The sequence below is a fragment of the Globicephala melas genome, chromosome 1, assembly GCF_963455315.2.
Source record: "Globicephala melas chromosome 1, mGloMel1.2, whole genome shotgun sequence".
Classification (NCBI taxonomy): Eukaryota; Metazoa; Chordata; class Mammalia; order Artiodactyla; family Delphinidae; genus Globicephala; species Globicephala melas.
Genome location: NC_083314.1, coordinates 76058554 through 76078083, shown reverse-complemented (window position 1 = coordinate 76078083; position 19530 = coordinate 76058554). Strand labels below are relative to the sequence as shown.

Below are 19530 nucleotides of genomic sequence, written 5' to 3'. Positions count from 1 at the left end.
ACATGCCCACATTCTGCCTTGGAGGATGCCAGAAGTTGAATTTCAAAAAATGAAGGCCAAAAAAAAAAAAAAAAAAAAATCCAAAGCATCCAGACAGAAAAAGGAGGTTATCTTCAAAGGAACAAAACTCAAGGTGACCTCAGACTCTGCAATATTAAACACAAGCAGACAGTGGAACCAGGTCATGAATCCTAAGCCAGCCAAGTCATTGTCCACATGTAGAGGCAACAGAATGTCATTCTCTCTTTCACAGGGGTTCTGAAAATTATATCACCCACATGCCCTTTTTGAAAAAAGCATTTGAAGATACATCAACTGTCTCGAGAGAAATTAAAATACAAAATTCAAACTGGGGAAGTTGAGGTATCATTAAAGAATTGAAAGTGAGCAGTAAACCAGTTAAGTGTAAAAAATAAATTATCGTTGGGGAATTCCCTGGTGGCCCAGTAGTTAGGACTCCGCACTTTCACTGCCGTGGCCCAGGTTCAATCCCTGGTGGGGAACTAAGACTGGCAAGCTACATGGCATGGCCAATAAATAAATAAATAATTGTAAATGTGTTTTAAAATTGGATGTTAGCCATTTATATGAAATTCCAGAATAGGCAAAATTAATCTATGGTGAAAGAAATCAAAACAATATTTGTTTCTGGGAGGACAGAGGTTGACTGGGAAGGGTTAAAAAGAAACATAGAGGGCTTCCCTGGTGGCACAGTGGTTGGGAGTCCGCCTGCCGATGCAGGGGACGCGGGTTCGTGCCCCGGTCCGGGAAGATCCCACATGCCGCGGAGCGGATGGGCCCGTGAGCCATGGCCGCTGGGCCTGTGCGTCCGGAGCCTGTGCTCCGCAGCGGGGGGTGGGGGTGGGGCCGCATCCGTGAGAGGCCCGCGTATTGCAAAAAAAAAAAAAAGAAACCTAGAGTGATATCAATGTCTCTATCTTATAAAGGCGTTTTGTTCCACAGGTGTGCACATTGTCAAACTTGCTGAATTGTACACTTAAGGTCAGTACATTTCACTGTATGTAATGATGTCAATAAAAATGAATATCTTGAGTTTTCTAATCTATGAATATGGTATAATCTCTGTTTTTTAGGTCTTCTTTAATTCCTCTCAGCAATGTTTTATAAATTTCGGTGTACAGGTTTGGCATGTCTTTTATCAGATTTATCTCTATTCCATGTTTTTATGCTATTTTTTTTAAAGGTTTACTTTTTTTTTGTAAATTTATTTATTTATTTTTGGCTGTGTTGGCTCTTCGTTGCTGCACAAGGGCTTTCTCTAGCTGAGGTGAGCAGGGGCTACTCTTCATTGTGGTGCACGGGCTTCTCATTGCGGCGGCTTCTTTTGTTGTTGCAGAGCACGGGCTCTAGGCGCATGGGCTTCAGCAGTTGTGGCACACGGGCTTCAGTGGTTGTAGCTCATGGGCTCCAGAGCACAGGCTCAGCAGTTGTGGTGCATGAGCTTAGTTGCTCCAGAGCATGTGGGATCCTCCCAGACTAGGGCCCAAACCCATGTCCCCTGCACTGGCAGGCAGATTCTTAACCACTGCGCCAACAGGGGAGCCCCAATTGATTTTTATGTATTGCTCTTGTATCCTGAAATCTTGTTGAACTCACTTATCAGTTCTAGTAGTTTTTTTGGAGATTCCATCAAATTTTCTATATAAATGATCATGTCATATGTGAATAAACACAGTTTTACTTCTTCGCTCCCAATCTGGATGCCTTCTATTTCTTTTTCTTGTCTTATTGCACTGACCAGAACCTCCAATATGATGTTGAATAGGTGATAAGAGTGGACAACCCTGCCTCATTCCCAGTCTTAGAGTGAAAGCATTTAGTATTTCACTATAAAGTGTGCTGTTAGCTATAGGATTTTTGTAGATGTTCTTTTTCAGGTAGAGGATCTTCCATTCTACTCCTAGTTTGTTGAGAGATTTTATCAAAACTGAACATAGGATTTGTAACAAATTAATCATTAGGGAAATGCAAATAAAATGCTAATGAGGTACCACTATATGCCTACTAGAATAGGTAAAATTAAAAAGACTGACCATACCAAGTATTGGTGAGGATATGAAGCAACCATAACTCTCATTCAGTACTGGTGGGCATGTAGTACAACCACTTTGGAAAACAGTTTGGCGGTTCCTTAAAAAGTTAAGAAGGTATCTACCCAAGAGAAATGAAAATACATGTCCACACAAAACCTTGTACATAAATGTTCATAGCTGCTTTATTTGTCATATCCAAACACTGGAAACAACCCAAATGTCCAACAGGTGAATGGACAGACAATGGTGGTATATTCATACCACACACCAGCAATAAAAAGAAATGAACTATTGACATGAACCTGCAATAATGTAGATGGATCTCAAATAATTATGCTAAGTGAAAGAAATCAGACCCAAAAAATGTATACTGTATGACTCATTTATACAAAATTATTGAAAATGCAAACTAATCTATAGAGACAGAAGGCAAATCAGTGGCTGCCTGGGGACAGGGGTTGGGAGAGGCAAGAGGAGGAGACATGGTGAAGCTTCTGAGGGTGATGGATATGTTCACTGTGATTGTCATACTGGTGGTTTCATGGATATATATCAATACAAATGTCAAAACTTATCAAATTGTACACTTCAAATATGTGCAGTTATTACATGCCAACTATGCCTCAATTCAGCAGTTTAGAAGTGGAAAAATAAAATTTTTAAGAGAATGTTAGTGATACAAATAATTATTAAAACAACATATAGGGACCTCCCTGGTGGCGCAGTGGTTAAGAATCCACCTGCCAATGCAGGGGACACGGGTTAGAGCCCTGGTCTGGGAAGATCCCACATTCCATGGAGCAACTAAGCCCGTGAGCCACAACTACTAAAACCCGTGGGCCTAGAGCCCGTACTCCACAACAAGAGAAGCCACCGCAATGAGAAGACCACGCACCACAACGAAGAGTAGTCCCTGCTCACAGCAACTAGAGAAAGCCCATGCGCAGCAACAAAGACCCGATGCAGCCATAAATAAATAAATATATATATATATATTTATTTTAACCTTATAAAAAATATAAGAACATATACATTATATTAAAAAATAAGAGCTTATACTCCGAGATCATAACCACAGACAAAATGTCTTGAAAAAAAAGCAGCTAAAGTTCTCATCAAAACATAGGGTATCAAAAGTCAGGGTTATTACTGATTTTGATATTTAGAGAAATATCAGTTTGGGGTTTTTTTTTAAGTGTAGAAAAACTTCAAATCCAGCAGAAGTGACTGGTTAGCCACTGGGGCCTCCCATGTTAAGAGGCATCAGTGCCAACTTGTCAAAGGGCGGGGAGTGGACCCGCTGGCTTCCCAAGTCACATCCTGTGACTCTTCAAAATACCCAGAGCCAGGAACCAGCTCAGCACCACTACCAAGGGAATATGAGAGCCACCTCCCCTTCTCTGCTTCATCCCTGCCTCCTTGATATTTAAGGAAGGAGACAGATAGATAGATATATCTGATATATCTGAAGGAAAGGAAATAACTATCTCAAAGACATATCTGCACCCCCATGTTCATTGTAGCATTATTCACAATAGCCAAGATATGGAAACAACCTAATTGTTCATCAGTGGACAAATGGATCAAGAAAGTGTGATATATATACACAGAATGGAATATTATTCAACCAGAAAAAAAAGAGGGAAACCCTGACTTTGGCAACAACATGGATGAACTTTGAGGGCATTATGCTAAGTGAAATAATTCAGACAAAGAAAGACAAATACTGCATGATCTCACTTATATATGGAATCTAAAAAAGCTGAACTCATAGAAACACAAGTAAAATGGTGGCTGCCAGGGGCTAGGAGCTGGAGAAATGCAGAGATGTTGGCTAGAGGTTACAAACTTCCAGTTATGAGATGAATAAGTTCTGGGGATCTAATGTACCACATAGTCACTGTACTTAGCAATACTGTATTATATACCTGGAGGTTGCTAAATGTTCTCACCACCACCCAAAAAACTGGCAGTTATGTGAAGTGGCAGAGGTGTTAACTAACCTTATTTTGTGGTAATCATTTCATAATATATACATGTATCAAAATATCACGTTGGGGCTTCCCTGGTGGCGCAGTGGTTTGAGAGTCCGCCTGCCGACGCAGGGAGCACGAGTTCGTGCCCCGGTCCAGGAAGATCCCACATGCCATGGAGCGGCTGGGCCCGTGAGCCATGGCTGCTGAGCCTGTGAGCCATGGCTGCTGAGCCTGCGCGTCCGGAGCCTGTGCTCCGCAACAGGAGAGGCCACAACAGTGAGGAGCCCTCGTACTGCAAAAAAAAAACACAAATATATCATGTTGTACACCTTAAGGAGGCAGGGCTTCAACTACAAGACAGACACGGCCCAACTATCAAGGAGTTTACCTTCCAGTGAGAATCCCAGAGAGAAGACACGTAATAGGGGCGGGGCGGGGACGCAGCCCTTAGCTCGCGGCTGTTAGCGCGAGACCCTGAGCGCCGCGGTGAGAGGCCCCGCCCCACCAACAGTCAGCCTCGCAGTGGTCCTCGTGGCAGAGAGTGCGGTAAGAGGCGGGTCACAGCCTTCTCCCCGGGGCCCTCCAGGCCTTCTGGCCTCGGGGCCTGCGGGTGAGCTGGGCGCCCAGCGACAGGCTGAAGGCTGTGTCCTGCAGAGCTCACGCCCTCTCCATGGCCGCCCACTGGCTGGGCCCAGGCCTTGAGGCTGCAGTGAACCTCTCCCCCATCCCCGCCTCTGTGACCCTAATGGCAGCAGCAGTTCTACATGGCTCGCAGTCTGCGTGACCTGGCCCTGCTGTTTGGGCGGCCTGAGGAGCCTGAGGGCCAGTTGGGTCCCTGGGCGCCTGGCTCCCTCAGTGCCTCAGTGATGATGGCTGGGCAGGGTCTGGGGACCTGGCCCTGAGGGTGCCGCCAGCTGAGATCTGCCTCTTCAGCCGGGCCTGGGCACTGGCGGTAAGACCCAAACTGGGTGCTGCACCAACGCTCCCGGCAGGGTAACTGACCTCCGCAGGGACCCCCTCCTCTTAGCCAGGACCTGGACCTCAGAGAGTAAAAGTTGAGCCTTTGGGACCTTGCCCTTTCTGGTTAGAACAGAGAATAACATTTGTTTTGGTGGAGGTTTACAGGTACATCGTGACCTGACCTCAGGAACAAAGGATCTGACACCAAAGAAGTTTGCAACAACTAACCACAGCCCTCCCTCACCTTTCCTATAAAAGGGCTTTGCTGAAAGCTTGAGGGGAGTTCAGGGTTTTTAAGGCACGAGCCACCTGTCTCCTTGCACGGCCCTGCAATAAACCTTTCTCTGCTCCAAACTCTGATGTTTTAGTATTATTTGGCCTCACTATGCGTTGGGCACACAGACTTCCCTACAGTAACAGACACAGGGAGGGCAGGTTAACAGAACCTGGGGGCTGATTAGCCGGGAGTCAGGGGACATGGAGGAGTCCACGATGACTGTCAAGCTTTCAGGCCTGGTTAACTGAAGAGCCAGGGAACTAGCATCAGGAAGAGGAGATGTAGGGAGGAGATGTGGTCAGGAATATGTAGAGTTCAGTTTGGGTCATGGTGAAACTGATGGAATTTCTTTGGTTGTCCCCTTATCAGTGAGGACCCACAGGATTTGTAGGAGGAGGACAAAGCCAGGGCCAGAGAGTTGGTGGGCTCAGGCTAGGCCTGAGGACAGCCAGGAGCCACAGGGCTTTGCACCATACCCCAAAGGCACGTGGCCAAGGGGCCTGGTTAGGAGTCAGGCAGCCTGTGTCCTGGCCGTAGTACAAACACATACTAACCCTCCACCCTGGGCAAGTTGTTCACTTCTCTGAGTCCTTGGCATCTGCTAAATGCAGATGAAAATGTACTCCTCGAATATTTCACAGGGTGGCTGTGAAGAATCTGGAAGAAATTTAGAAATTGTATAAGGCTATATAAATAAAAGGGGTCAAGCCCAAGGCCTTCTATGGGAAAGCTGAGGTTTATGGTGACTTGCCCAGGGCCAAACAATGGTTACCAGGTGCCATCAAGCTCTGGCGCCTCTATGACACCCCAGCCCCTCTGGGCACTTGCTGGTGGTACTTTCTGTGGAACACTGAGCCTCTCTCGGGGCCATCCCAGAAGACAAGACCCTCAGACTCCAATCCTGCCTCAGACACACACAAGCCTTTTACCCACTTGGCCCGGATCAAGGTCAGCCTCTGCAAGATATGTTCCCGCCCAGCTGGGAGGCAGAGCAGAAACCCACAGCCACCAGGACAACCCAGGCCCTACGGAGCCACACAGGCTGGGTTGTCACCTGGGAAATGAGAGATGTCCAGCTCTGAGCAGGTGCTCCAAGAAGGTTTATTAGTATCCGCATTGGGGAGCCCCAGGCTCTTGCCGAGAACAAGGGGCCGATAGCATCCAGTCGGGGAAGCAAGGCCACCACAGGCTGACAGGTCTGGCACCCATGGAGATGGTGATGCTTCTGCTTCAAGCACAGCCAACTCACCCATCTCTGCCCTTTAAGTCTCCTTGTAAAGAGGTAGGGCTGTCCTTTCCACGAAGAAATGAGGTCCCTGGTGGTTTCTTAACTTGTCTGACATCTACCAGCCCCCAGAAACCTTGACACAGGCCCTCTGTCTGCTCCCCCAACCTCGGCCAGCATCAGCAACCACATGTTCGGCACAGGGAGCCCCCCCTCACCCTGGCAGCCCCCGCTCGCTCCTAGAACCTGCCAGCTAAAGTCTGGAGCGGACAAATTCTATCAGGTGCTCCAACTGCTCCTCCAGGTGCTGCTCATCTCCGTGGTTCTCAATGACCCAATCGAAGGCCCCGACGTTGTCCAAGCCACATTCTGACTCAGCATCATCCACCCCTGCAGAGGAGGTACGGCGAGGTCAGGCCCCATCCCTCCTGACAAACACCAGGCATCGGGCATTGTGGCCTGCTGACCCCACATGGAGCCACCCTCCCTTGCACTCCCCTCGGTCCCTCCGGAACCAAGCTCCACTTACCCCAAAGGGCACTTCCCCACCCCATGAAACACCAGGATAGCAGGTTCAGCAGTCCACAGCCACCTGAGCCCCCCAGAGGGTCCCACCGACTTAAGTCTTCACTTGTCACTGCCATCTCAAACCACAGACAACCCAAATGGCCATTTCGTTTTCATTTTATGTGAAGCTGGTCGTGTCCATTTCTATCCCTGTATCTCTGTTTCAGTTCTCATGGAAGGCAGAGTGTGCCATTCTCACCTGACAATGAGAATGGTAATAAGAGCATCTACCTGGTGGGTTTGCTGCTACTATAAAGTGAGATAATGTTTAAAGGGCTTAGCGTGAGCCTGGCCAGAGTGAGTGCCCAGGAGGTGAGCAGCCATTAGGAAGGGTCGTACCCACTGATCTGAACTTCCCCAAGGCACAATGACCTAGGGCAGGGAAGACATATGAGCTATGCCTCTGAATGAGTAGGTCCTGGGCTGGCACCACTAAGGCTGCCTAGTAGAGCTTCCTCTCCCCCCTCCCCCTACTCTGTTAATCAAACAGGAGTGAAGTTTGTCAGGCCCACCCTCTGACCCACTGTCAGTCCCCCCACCAGGCTGGAAAGCAAAGGTGAAGGACCAGGGGAATGGGTCCCAGCCAGACCTCCAGAAGCCCACTGGCCTGGAGAAGGCAGCCCAGGTAAGGATACCAGGCCAAGGTCACGGGGCAACCTTCATCCCCAAGGATACCATCTTCTACCCGACTCCACTTTTTAATCTGGAGGTGCTCCTGAGCCCCAGGCCTCAGACTCCTTTTTATAATCCCCTGCTCACTCCCCACAGCCTGCCAGGGAGACAGCGGAAGACCAGACCGAGAGCCCAGGAGTGGGTGGCCTGGTCTACAGGTGGGGCGGCTGGCATGCGTGCAGAGCCTTGGGGCAGAGGTTGTGAGCAGCTCACCTGGTGTGAACACCCAGCCCCGCTGCTGTCGGCTCTGCTCTGTGGCCACCACGCGGACCGTCTGCGTCACAGCCCCATAGGCCTCCCGAAACCACTGGATGTCAGACACCCTCCGTGTGTCACTCACCAGCTGCAGGGAAAGGACACAAACAAGTGCCCAACAGGACATGGTGCAGGGAGCAACAGGACAAGGCAAGGGGGTAAGGGAGAAAGAGGAGAAGACCCCAACCCAGTCCAAATGGGACAGGAGCATGGACTACAAAACCCAGGAAAGTGTAGCCCCATTCCCTATTATTACCCAGCCAGCTGGGACGGACATCCCCTCCTCCCTCCAGGCAGCCCTTCCTGACTGCTGCAGTCCGCAGCCCGATATGCCCACACTGTATTCTACGGTCATGTCGGTCATCGCTGAGCTGAAGAAGAGACCTCAAGCTTTGAAGTCAGATCAGCCAATCCAATGCACTCATTTTACAGGTGAGCAAACTGGTGCCAGAAACAAAGATACCCTAATCGGTCCCTGCCCCCAGCACCTTTTAAAACGTAAATGTGATTCCCGTCAGCCCCTTGCCCTAAATCTCTCAAAGTTTTCCCATAATTCTAATACAATCCAAAGCTCTCACCCCAGTTTACAAGGACCTATAAGATCTGGGACCTATTTCCCATCATTTTCCCTTCATTCATTCTGCTGCAGCCAACTGACAACCTTGCTGTTTCTTAAACATACCAACCGGGTCTCCTCCTCAGGGCCTTTGCACATCCTACTCCCTCTGCCAAGATAATCATGAGGGAGGCTCCCTTGCTTCATGGAGGTTTCTGCTCAAATATCACCTCCTCGGAGAGGCTGTCCCTACCATCCTGGCTCCCTTCCTGTCCCTTTCAATTCTTATATGCTTTTTATTTTTCTCTGAGCACTAAGTATTCATGAAACCGTCACTATTTATCTGTTTGTGTGTTTACTGCCTGATCTGCACTCTGTAGAGTCAGCTCCATGAGGGCAAGGACTGTGTCTCCATTCACTGCTCTATTCCTGGCCCTTAGCACCGTCTGACACATAAGGAGCACTCAGGAGCACATGGTCAATGAACGAATGAATAAGCGAATAAAGAGGTCAGCTGTTTCTGTCCATGCTGCGGACATGTTCATTCACCCAGCTCTTAAACAAGTACTATGTCAAACACCTACTGTGTGCCGGGCACTGTGCTAGGCACTGGGGATAGAGTGGTGAGCACAACAGACCTGGTGCTTGCCCTCAGGAAGCTCACTGTCTGGTGGGAGAGACAGACTCTAAAGATGCAGCTTCACTAATTACCATGTAATCACAGTGCATCTCAACAAGCATCTCTACCTTACCACTCTGAAACGGAACTCCTGATTTTGTCCCCAAACCTGTTCCTCCACACCGTCCCTATCTCAGAAAATCACAACTCCATCTGTTTAGCTACTCAGAACAAAACCCTTGGATTTGTCTCCTGTCCTTCCACCCCAGAGCCATCATGTCGGGAAATCCTATTGGTTCTATCCTCAAAATCTGTGCAGAATCCGCCCCTTCTCTCCACTCCACCACCACCCCGAGCTGAGCCACGGCCATTTTGCTGTCTTGTGGAAAGATCCTCTGCCTGGCCTCTCTGCTTCCATTCTTGCCCTCCCGCAGCAGCCAGGGGGAGCTTTCTATAAACCTTAGAGCAGACCATGCCTCTCCTCGGCTCCAAACCCTCCAGTGAGTCCCCATCTCACTCAGAGAAACCCCAGGCTCTTCCAGAGAATCTGCAATGATCTGACCTCACCTCCTGCCACTCACGCTTCACCCACAAAAATCCATCTGGGTCACTCCCTTACTTCCTTCAGGTCTCGCTCAAACGTCATCACATCAGTGAGACCTTCCTGACACCTTTAATAAAGCAGCAACCCAGCCCTCCTCAGAGTCCTGGCCTGCTTTATTTTGTCCCTTAGTATTTATCTCCACCTGACATATTCTATATTTTATTAGGGCCTAACTCCCTCTGCCCCTAGCTTAATGTAAGTACCCTGACAGCAGGGACTTCATCAGATTTTCACATGATGTATCCCCAAATCACCTGGAACCAGTCCTGCTACAAGAAGATACTACTGGGGGCTTCCCTGGTGGCACAGTGGTTGAGAGTCCGCCTGGCGATGCAGGGGACACGGGTTCGTGCCCCGGTCCGGGAAGATCCCACATGCCGCGGAGCGGCTGGGCCCGTGAGCCATGGCCGCTGAGCCTGCGTGTCCAGAGCCTGTGCTCCACAACAGGAGAGGCCACAACAGTGAGAGGCCCGCGTACCGCAAAAAAAAAAAAAAAAAAAAAAGAAGATACTACTGGCTGCCAGAATGAATGAGGAGGGAAAAGGGTAAGGTGCTATGGGAGCACCTGACCAGGAGTGCCGGTTAAGACCTGGGCATCAGGGAAGTCTTCCCTGTAGAGGTGCCATGGGAGCTGAGCTGGAGCTAACCAGGTGAAGAGGGATAGAAAGGGCAGTCCGGGCAGGTAGAAGGACACGGGCAGAGGCCTTGATTCCAGAAGGGGTTTGATTTATTTGAGGAACAGAGAGAAGGCCAATGTTGCTGCAGCTTAAGGAGTAAGGAGGCTAAAAGGGCAGCAGGAGCCAATCATTCAAGGCCCAGAAGTTCACGTTACAGATTTTGATTTTGTCCTTCAAAACAGTGGGACAAAGGGTTCTAAACAGGACTTGGTTGATGTTTTTAAAAGGTCACTCTGGCTGCTGTGTGATGAATGGATCACAAGGAACAAGAGCCGAAGCAGGCACCCGTGTGAGGGCTGCTACGACCGTCTAGGTGAGAGACAGTGGGGGCTTGGACCAGGGGCTGGCCGTAGGGAGAGAGAAATGGACACATGTGAGATATGTCTGGGGAGAGGCAGAGGGCTGGGGAAAACAGATTTTCCTAATGCTGCCATAGAGCCCACTTACCCAGACGGGCTGGGAGACACCCTCCACGATCTTCCTGCAGAAGAAGCCTGGGTCGGCCTGGCGCTTCTCCTCCCCCCAGCGGATCATGTCCCTCCGAAAGGGCTCCTTGTAGGTGCTGGCATCCAGGAGTCTCTGGAAGTCTAAGCCGTGCTCCTGTCCAAAGCACATTCTGTTTATGCCACCACCCTCTCAACCTCACTTAGGTCTTCCCTAAAACAGAGGGAGGGCCACCCCTCCCCTCACGTGCCCTCCCTGAGGGCTGCCGCAAGGACTCGTGGGGTTGCCGCCAGGCCAGAGGCCTGCAGGGGAAAGGGCCCTAGAAACTAAGAACTCCCAACCACTGGCAGATGGAAGAAACGCCTTGGGATAATCCAGAGATTGTTTCAGTTTGTCTTTAAATGTGTGATGTGGTTTTCTCTTTTGCAACAGTTTTACCTTCCCAATTATTTCTGGCTTAAACTAAACCTGAAATTAGTTTACCTCCCTTGGGCGCAGGCTTAGTCTTCAACTAAAGTGGGAAATCCGAAAACATCACATTCTGTGTCCTTCCACACCCCCTCTGGCATCGTTTGTCCCCATCCCAAAGCCCAGGAGACTTGGCTTCCCTGTCTCTCTCCCCTTCCCCTCACCCCTTTCCTCATCCCCAAATTCCTGCCACCTTTGCTGCATCAGCATCACTACATTTGGCTCTGGGCACTCCTGGACCCCTGGAGCAGGAGGGGCTCTTCTGATTACCCCAGGTAACCCCTTCCAGACCCAGCCTTCCCTTCTCCAGGGACACTGACGAGCAGGAGGGTCCATCCAGAGGGCCCCAGGATGGGAGGGGGGTCTGAAAAACATCACTCAGTTCAGGTTTCAGCTCCCCTGGCATTCACTGCAGCAAGACCCTCTCCCGAAAGACTCAGTTTCTTCACGTACAAACTGAAGGGGCCGTGACCCAGCAAGGTAAATCACCTACCTGACCCCTATTCCAAGGTGGGGCCAGCAGCCATCTCCCATTTATAAACTATAAACTAGTTTGCCATGTACTTTTTTTTTTTTTTTTGGCTGCTTTCTCTAGCTGCGGCGAGCAGGGGCTTCTCTTCGTTGCGGTGCACGGGCTCTAGGCGCACGGGCTTCAGTAGTTGTGGCACGTGAGCTCAGCAGTTGTGGCTCATGGGCTCTAGAGCACAGGCTCAGTAGCAGTTGCACACGGGCTTAGTTGCTCCACGCCGTGTGGGATCTTCCCGGACCAGGACTCAAACCCGTGTCTCCTGCATTGGCAGGCGGATTCTTAACCACTGCGCCACCAGGGAAGCCCTACCATGTACTTTTTACCACAGGGGAAGATTAGCCACCAGGAGCATTTTGGTCTGCTTGTCAATTATATTCCCCATTGCAACTTAAAAAATCAATGCATTAACATTTCATTTTGAATTTGTTTTCAAATGGGAGTAATGGATGAAGTGGTGCTGGACTTAAAAACAGTGGGCACAGGCTGGCCTATCCGTCTCCTACTGGGGTTTTAGAAATGCAAACTCCTGCCCACTCACCCTACCCACCCTCCAGCCTGGATCACTGGTCTGGAGTGGGGCCTAATTTGGGAAGTTTGGAAGCAGATCAGTGGTTTTCAAACTGCTCCTCTGAGCCCTGGGGTTTGGAGGTGCCCAAGCCCCACTGGGGAAGGCTGAGTGCCTCTGCTCCACTCAGAGTCGCTCCCAGTCTATCTACGGGATACAAGGAATTTCTGCATCCAATTTCATTTGGGAAAGGTTCCCACTAAAAAAAATATATATATATTGAAAACCACTGAATCTGTTATTCCCAGGATCCCCCAGGCTGCCATCCTACAAATGGGTCTGTTTAGGTGGTGGGAGAAGACCCGATGGTACAGGAGAATGCTTCCCATGGAGATGGGGCCGTCATATGGAAGGAGGGGACAAATTCATTTTGTGTGGACCCAGAAGTTCAGTCTCAGGCCAACTGACCAAGGGGCCACGAGCACAGGTCCCTGGAAGGGTGCACCTAGAGGTCAAGGACAGAAATGTAAGCGAAGATCAGGCTCTTCATTGTGTGGGGAGCTAATCCCACCCTCCAGGCTCCCTTTCTGAAGTCTAAGATCCTGAGAGTTCCTATTTATTTTTTGCAGTCCTATTTTTTTTAATCTACATGGTTCAAAATTCAAAAGATAAACATCGTTTACAGTGAAAAATCTCTCTCCCTCCTCTGTTCCCCAGCCATGTAGGTCCCTTCCCTGGAGGCAGCCAATGGTTCAGTCTCTTATGTATCCTGCCCAGGCTTTTACACATCCCAAGCGCCTAGAACGGTGCTGAATGCACCCCATAAATATTTGTTGAATGGTTAAGTATATGAGCAAATATATTTACAATTTTCCCCATTTTTATACAAATGCAGCATTCTCTATACAGTGTTCTACATCTTGCTTTTGTCATGTGATTACATTTCTAAGGGGAGAATTCCAAGGGTTGTTGCAGGCCAGCTTTAATGGGGGGAGGGGGGGTGATGTGTGTCATACTTTTTGAATAAGGGGACAGACCCTTGCCAATAACACGGCATCACAGCTGCCAACTCGCGTCTACAGCCTTTTCTGTACACACTTTCCTGAACACGCTCTAGGGAGGTGGCCTCAAGTGAGTAAGGCCAATGGGAAAGAAACTTAAACAGAAAATGCCCCCAAAAGGTCCACTTATAGAAAGCGGAGAGCCGTCTGCCACCCTGCCAAAAGGAGTCAGAGAGATGCTTTTAGTGACTCAAGCAACAGCACAGCAACCAAAGCTCAGGAGCTGGCTTCTTCCAGCCCACCAGATGCCACAGAACCACCACCTACCTGAGCATACTGCTTCTTGAGTGGACCGGAGAGCCGGAGGACAGCACACACGTCAGCTCCAAGTCTGTGAGACAGGGAGATCCGAACCCCGTTAACCTAAAGCTTCCAGGCCCCAGAAGAGTGAAGCCCCATTTCTGCTACTGGCATCTATATAACTTTGTCAGGTCTCAACTTCCCTGCTTTCCTCATCTGTAAAATGGGGATAACAGTTTCTTTTCTGTCTCCCACAGGATTATTATGAAACTCAAATGTGAAAGAGCCCTGAAACTAACAGGGAAAACAAATAAAAGCATAATTATAGTGTGAACATCCTAGCAATATTCTGGCTGGATTCAGTTACTGCTGGGCCCCTGAACTAGTTCTCTCACAGCCAGGGGTATCTCAGTCTCAACTGACTTGGTCACCACACATAAATAACTCATTCATTCAGTTGTTCAATTTACTCAGCCAACCATTTGTTGGGTTCTGTATTTGGATCCAGGTGATACGAATGTGAATAAGATACATGATTTCTGCCCTGACCTTGAGATGCTTACAGATTCACTTAAACACTGACATGGTGAGATAGATGTTCTTATTTCCAGGTTTCAGATGAGGAAACTGAGGTTGAATGAGGAAAACTGACTCACCCAAAGCACCGTTGCAAGTAACAAAGCCAATATGGGTAAAATAAATATAAAAGCCAACATTTAGTTCCTATGCCTTTACTAAATGCCAAGAATTGTTCCAAGCCCTTCATGTGCGTTATCTCATTTAATCCTTACAATCACCCTATTATTATCTCCATCTCACAGATGACAAAACTTTCTCATGAGAAACTTGTACAGGCTTCCCTAGTGGCGCAGTGGTTAAGAATCCACCTGCCAATGCAGGGGATACGGGTTCGAGCCCTGGTCCGGGAAGATCCCACATGCCGTGGAGCAACTAAGCCCCGTGCGCCACAACTACTGAGCCTGCGCTCTAGAGCCCACATGCCACAACTACTGAGCCCGCGTGGCACAACTACTGAAGCCCACGCACCTAGAGCCCGTGCTCCGCAACCAAAGAAGCCACCGCAATGAGAAGCCCGCACACTGCAACGAAGAGTAACCCCCGCTCGCCACAACTAGAGAAAGCCCGTGCGCAGCAACAAAGACCCAACACAGCCAAAAATAAATAAATAAATTTATTTATTTATTTATTTTAAAAAAAAGAAAAGAAACTTGTACAAGATCACACTCGAATAAGTGGTTGAGTCAGGATTTGAATCCCAGCAGTCTAATTCCAGAGCCTGAGCTTCTGATCGCGAATTGATTTATGTGTTGGGTGGTAAGAAGAAATGTTACTTAGGAAAAGGTGGCGGATACTTAGTGGTGAAAGATTAGGGCAGCAAATTCTGCCCTGGGCTTTTCCGCAACCTCTTAGAACCCCCATGGTGCCCCAAAGCAGCCTCCTGTTACCCTCACCACACTGGCCTTCAAGAGGAGAGGAGCCCCACTCCACATTCTCAGGCTTCTGTGCTCTCCTAGCCCAACAAAAATGCTCCCACACAGAACATCTTGCTTTGGGAGAAAACCTGAGCAAAAGGTATTATTAGGAGAAGCAGTGAGGTAAAGCAAAAGGAACCCATTCCTTGGAGCTAGGCTAAAGCTGAATTTGAGTTCTGGATCTACTGATTACTTTGTGTTTCTGGCAAGTTTGGGTTTGGGTTTTTGTTTGTTTGTTGTTTGTTTGTTTTTAACTTTTCAGAGTCTCAGTTTCTTCATCTGTGAAATGGAGATACTGATTAATAATACTACGCAGTACCTAACAACACTATGTGACACACAATAAAGGCTCAGTAAACCGCAGCGATTAGTTGGTGTGTTGGGCAAGGATTCGTCTTTGAAGTCTGATACAACTGAGGTGTTGTCTGAGGCAAATCCTTTATCTGTGACTCAGTTTCCTTTTCTGCAACCATTACCTCGCAACACTGTCTGGAGGATTAAGAATGATGTATAAAAAGTGCCTTGGTAGTAACTGTTACTAATGCTTCGTGGAGAGACCTACAGCTTACAGTCTTCGGAGAGGTGGCCGCCTGGTTCTTTGAGGCGGGCGTGTGCAGACTGCTGTTTTACGTGACGGTGACAGTCCTTCACTTCTCGCCGCCCAGCGCTCCTTCTGCCCTGCAACCCGAGGACCTCAACTCCAAAGCTCACTCCATCACACCCCAACATACCCCTCGTGTCACGTGATTCGGGGTCGCCCCGGTCCTCCCCCTTCCCCGCCCCGCGGACACCTGCTCTGCAGCGCCTCGGTCACGAAGTCCTTCCCGGATTTCCTCTTCCCGCTGAACAGCAGCACCAGCCGCGGGGCGCCTCCCAGCGGGGCCATGGGGCCGCCACCCTTTGAGATCCCTAAAACTGACACTTTTCCCTACCCCTTAAATCAGGCCACCTGGCCCAGAATGGACGCGGCCACTCGGTGGAGTGGCAACAAGGAGGGGTTCCGCCCCCGTCTTCTTCATGGCCGTGGAGAGGACTGTCAGCCCGCACACGTGCTTCCGTGACTTTAAATTAAAGCCTGCACAAATGGATTATGGAGAGAAAGAAGGTTACTTCCTAGGGCAGCCTTCGAGCCTATAAAAGCTCCCCTACCTGAACTCATTTGGAACCGTCCAACACGCCCAGACTCTGACGTCACGGTCCCGCCTTCTTAGCCGACACGCGTGACACGTTGGGGGGGCGGGAATTGGACGCAACTATTTTCCTCTGAGGGGGGGTGACGTCTTAAAATTTCCTAAGTGAACCTCACATTGCCTTCCACACAACCCTACAAACCTGAAAAAAAAGAATAAACGTGTTCATGTTGAGAAAGTTTTCAAAACTGCCTGTTTATCTGTGCATTTTAATGCATGTGCTAAAGCAAATCCGTATATGCCCCACAGGGAAAATAGGTCTTTCTGGATATGAAATGAGGCGAGGACTCGAGGGGTGTGTCTGGTGACGTCATGCTGGGGAGGAGCTTAGACAAACGCGTTATTTTATCGTTAAACGGGTTTTATAATTGGAGAGGCCACCACAGTTCAACCCTTTAAGCCCAGCGAGAAGATTCACATCGCTCTTCTAGCCGCAGCCTCCTTTCCAAAGGTTTTCTGAAGCGAGAGAGCTTGGAATGACATCAATAGAATAGGTTTAAAAGGGGCTTTGAAGCCACCCCTGGACGAGATTACCTAGTTGGGTTTTTTTTTGGTTTTTGTTTTTTGGTTGTTTGTTTGTTTGTTGAGATTACCTAGTTTTATCTGGGGTCTAGCTCTCAGCCAGGAGTTCAAGGGGCAAAAATAAGTGGTGGTGATCTGCCCCTTCCCCGAATTCCCACTTCTGCCCACAGCAGCTGACAGCTAGTCCCAGTTAAGTAAGTGGAGTCATCTTTAGCTATGACTCGCTGCCCTGTATCTCTCTGAGCTTGTCAAAACAGAGCCTGCAACCCATTACTACCTCCATTTTACAAGCTATCATATCAAGATAAGTGAGGTTTTCTTTGGGAAAAACCATTAATTCTCTGAATATTGAAAAGATGGCACAGGAGAAGCTAAGGAAATTAGAATGGACAATGGTCAGGTGCACAAAGAATGGACTTCGGGAAGGTCTTTTTTCTTGTAACTCTGAAAGCACTGTACATATCCATGCACTTAGAAGGCAGCATGGAGTTGTAATCCCGGCTCTGACACTTCGCAGGGATGTAGCCACCTCACAGGGTGACAATAAGAAGGAAATGAGGAAAAAAATGATAAAGTACAATAAAAATGCTTTGTATATTCTCAAGTGTAATCCAAATATGGATTTATTTATTCTGAGCATTGTGTGATTTCAAAGTTTATACTCCAACACAGGACCAGATTTCCCAGCTCACCTTCAACAAGCGTTTATTTGGGACTCCACTGAAAGCACCAATCCCACCTCTGCCAGCAGAGACTAGAAAGGGTTAACTGCACTCACCCTATTGCTTTCCTGAGTCATCACTAAGAAGTCAGAACTCCCAGAGTCTCTTCCCTCACCTGACCAAACTACACCCCACCACACCCCAGCCTCTTCTCAGTAGCTCTCTCCTGCTCCCTGCCTCAACTGAACCTCACTGTCCCCTATTACCCTCCCAGGGGAGGCCTCTTATTCTCCCCCAGCCCTCAGACCTCAGCATACATAAACTTGGTGTCTGTCGTCTCCCTCCCGCCCCATTTCAGCTTCCAGACCATCCCTCCTCTGCTTCTTGGAAAACTCTGGCTTCTCTAAGACTCATACCACCTGGCTGAGCTACCCTTTTCCCCTCTTCAGTGTTGACAACCACCAATCCTGATGCTCGTTCTCATTGTACTGAGACTCCGCCACTGGCACCTTGTCTTCTTGTCCACCCGGTTCCCATCGTCATTCTCAATGATTTCACTATCCGAGTGGTCAGCCCATCCAACACCCTGACAGCTCAAAGCCTTGACCTCAGTTGTCCAAAGGCTTTTTCTTCCTCTCCTCCTCAGACACCAGCTCCCATGGACACACCCTGGGCCTTGTCATCACCAGAAACCATTCAACCTGCAAATTCACACACCCATCCATCCTACCCTCCAAGGTCACTTGCTCAAGCACTCCCCAGAGGAGTGCTTCCCTCCCAGGGCCCATGAAACTCTTCATATGTTATATAACATCTGCTCCTCCTTCCTTCCACAACCAAAGGGAATATCAAATAAGTGAATATGTGTGGAAAGCTTTCCTGATCTGTACAGGACTGCACAAATGTGAGGCACTATTTTTAGGGTAGAACAGTCTGGTCTAAAGGCCAGGCTGCTGCAGAGGGTGAGGCAGGAAAGGGGGAGGGAGCAGGAGTGTCTGACAGGAGCGGAGACCACCCAGGAAGGGAGCGGCCAGATTTCTTGGGGACTGAGATTGGAAGCCAGAGATGCCGGACACTGCTGCCCGATGAGGGTTCCGGAAGATGACACTTGAGGAAGCCAGTGCTGGCCCCTGAAAACAGAGAAGTACCCCCAGAACTCAGGAATACAGTTACCTCTGAGAGTCTCCCCTCACTAAAGGGACGGACCATTTAAAGAGAGGCTTGCCTCACTGACCCAGAAGACAGCTTAGAAGGAAGCCCTGTTTGAAGGAAGCCTGCTCACTGTATTAACACACCCAGAGACAGGATGAGCCTGCAGGGGAGCAGCTCATACAGCTCTGCAGAGCCTACAAGAGGGAGGAGCTGGGCTTGTAGTGCCCCTCCAACCCTGCCCAGGCAGAGGGAATCCCAAACAGGAGGTACCAAGTTCTGCCCCTCGAGGGCAAGCCTGTCCCACAGTGGAACCAGACGCCATCCTGGCTCAGCAACACCACCAATTACCCTTGCTTCAGCTCCATGCTCTGGTTCCAGTTTATCTTCCCATGGTCATTGTCCAACTGACCCAAGCATTTCCCTCTGCAGGCGTGGTCAGTGTAAATGTGACTTGTGAATCAGTCCTCATGTGTTTGACCATCACTGCTTCAGGGGCAACGGAGCCTGGCAGATGAAGGACAGAATGCGGTAGGGTTGTAAGGAAGTAGTACAACAGGGAAAGAAAAGAGGGGGAGTCTGAGTCTATGAGAAGATGATGGAGAGAAGTCCATTCATTCATTCAACATGTATTTAAATGTCTAAAACATGCCGGGTACTGCTAGAGATGCAACAGTAAACCAAACAGAGACTACTCTCAGCATTTATTCTCATGGGAGACAGGCAATTTCAAGAGAGCTTGAAAAGGGAGCATGAGGGACTTCCCTGGTGACGCAATGGTTAAGAATCTGCCTGCCAATGCAGGGGACACGGGTTCGAGCCCTG

General features: G+C 49.1%; 1 protein-coding gene across 4 annotated transcripts; it reads right to left on the bottom strand.

The window, feature by feature from the left end:
• Positions 1 to 2217: 2217 nt before the first annotated feature.
• Positions 2218 to 16339, bottom strand: PMVK (phosphomevalonate kinase). 4 transcript variants are annotated; one of them, XM_060298735.2, is made up of 6 exons: positions 15974 to 16338; positions 13717 to 13780; positions 10890 to 11042; positions 7945 to 8074; positions 6743 to 6882; positions 2218 to 4322 (listed from the first exon to the last, which is right to left on the bottom strand). In XM_060298735.2, exons 1-5 carry the CDS (start codon positions 16066 to 16068, stop codon positions 6746 to 6748), a joined length of 579 nt encoding a protein of 192 aa, XP_060154718.1. In that variant the 5' UTR covers positions 16069 to 16338; the 3' UTR covers positions 2218 to 4322; positions 6743 to 6745. The 4 variants fall into 4 exon arrangements, with proteins under 4 accessions (XP_060154718.1, XP_060154715.1, XP_060154720.1 ...); XM_060298732.2 differs by having other exon boundaries at positions 6711 to 6882; positions 15974 to 16337; XM_030842263.3 differs by lacking the exon at positions 2218 to 4322 and having other exon boundaries at positions 4349 to 6882; positions 15974 to 16337.
• Positions 16340 to 19530: the final 3191 nt, after the last annotated feature.

Coding starts and splice junctions, on each gene's coding strand:
- PMVK (XM_060298735.2), bottom strand. CDS start 16,068: ATGGCCCCGCTGGGAGGCGCCCCGCGGCTGGTGCTGCTGTTCAGCGGG. Junction 13,781..15,973: donor ACCGAGGCGCTGCAGAGCAG/GTGTCCGCGGGG, acceptor CCTGTCTCACAG/ACTTGGAGCTGACGTGTGTG. Junction 11,043..13,716: donor TCAAGAAGCAGTATGCTCAG/GTAGGTGGTGGT, acceptor TGCTTTGGACAG/GAGCACGGCTTAGACTTCCA.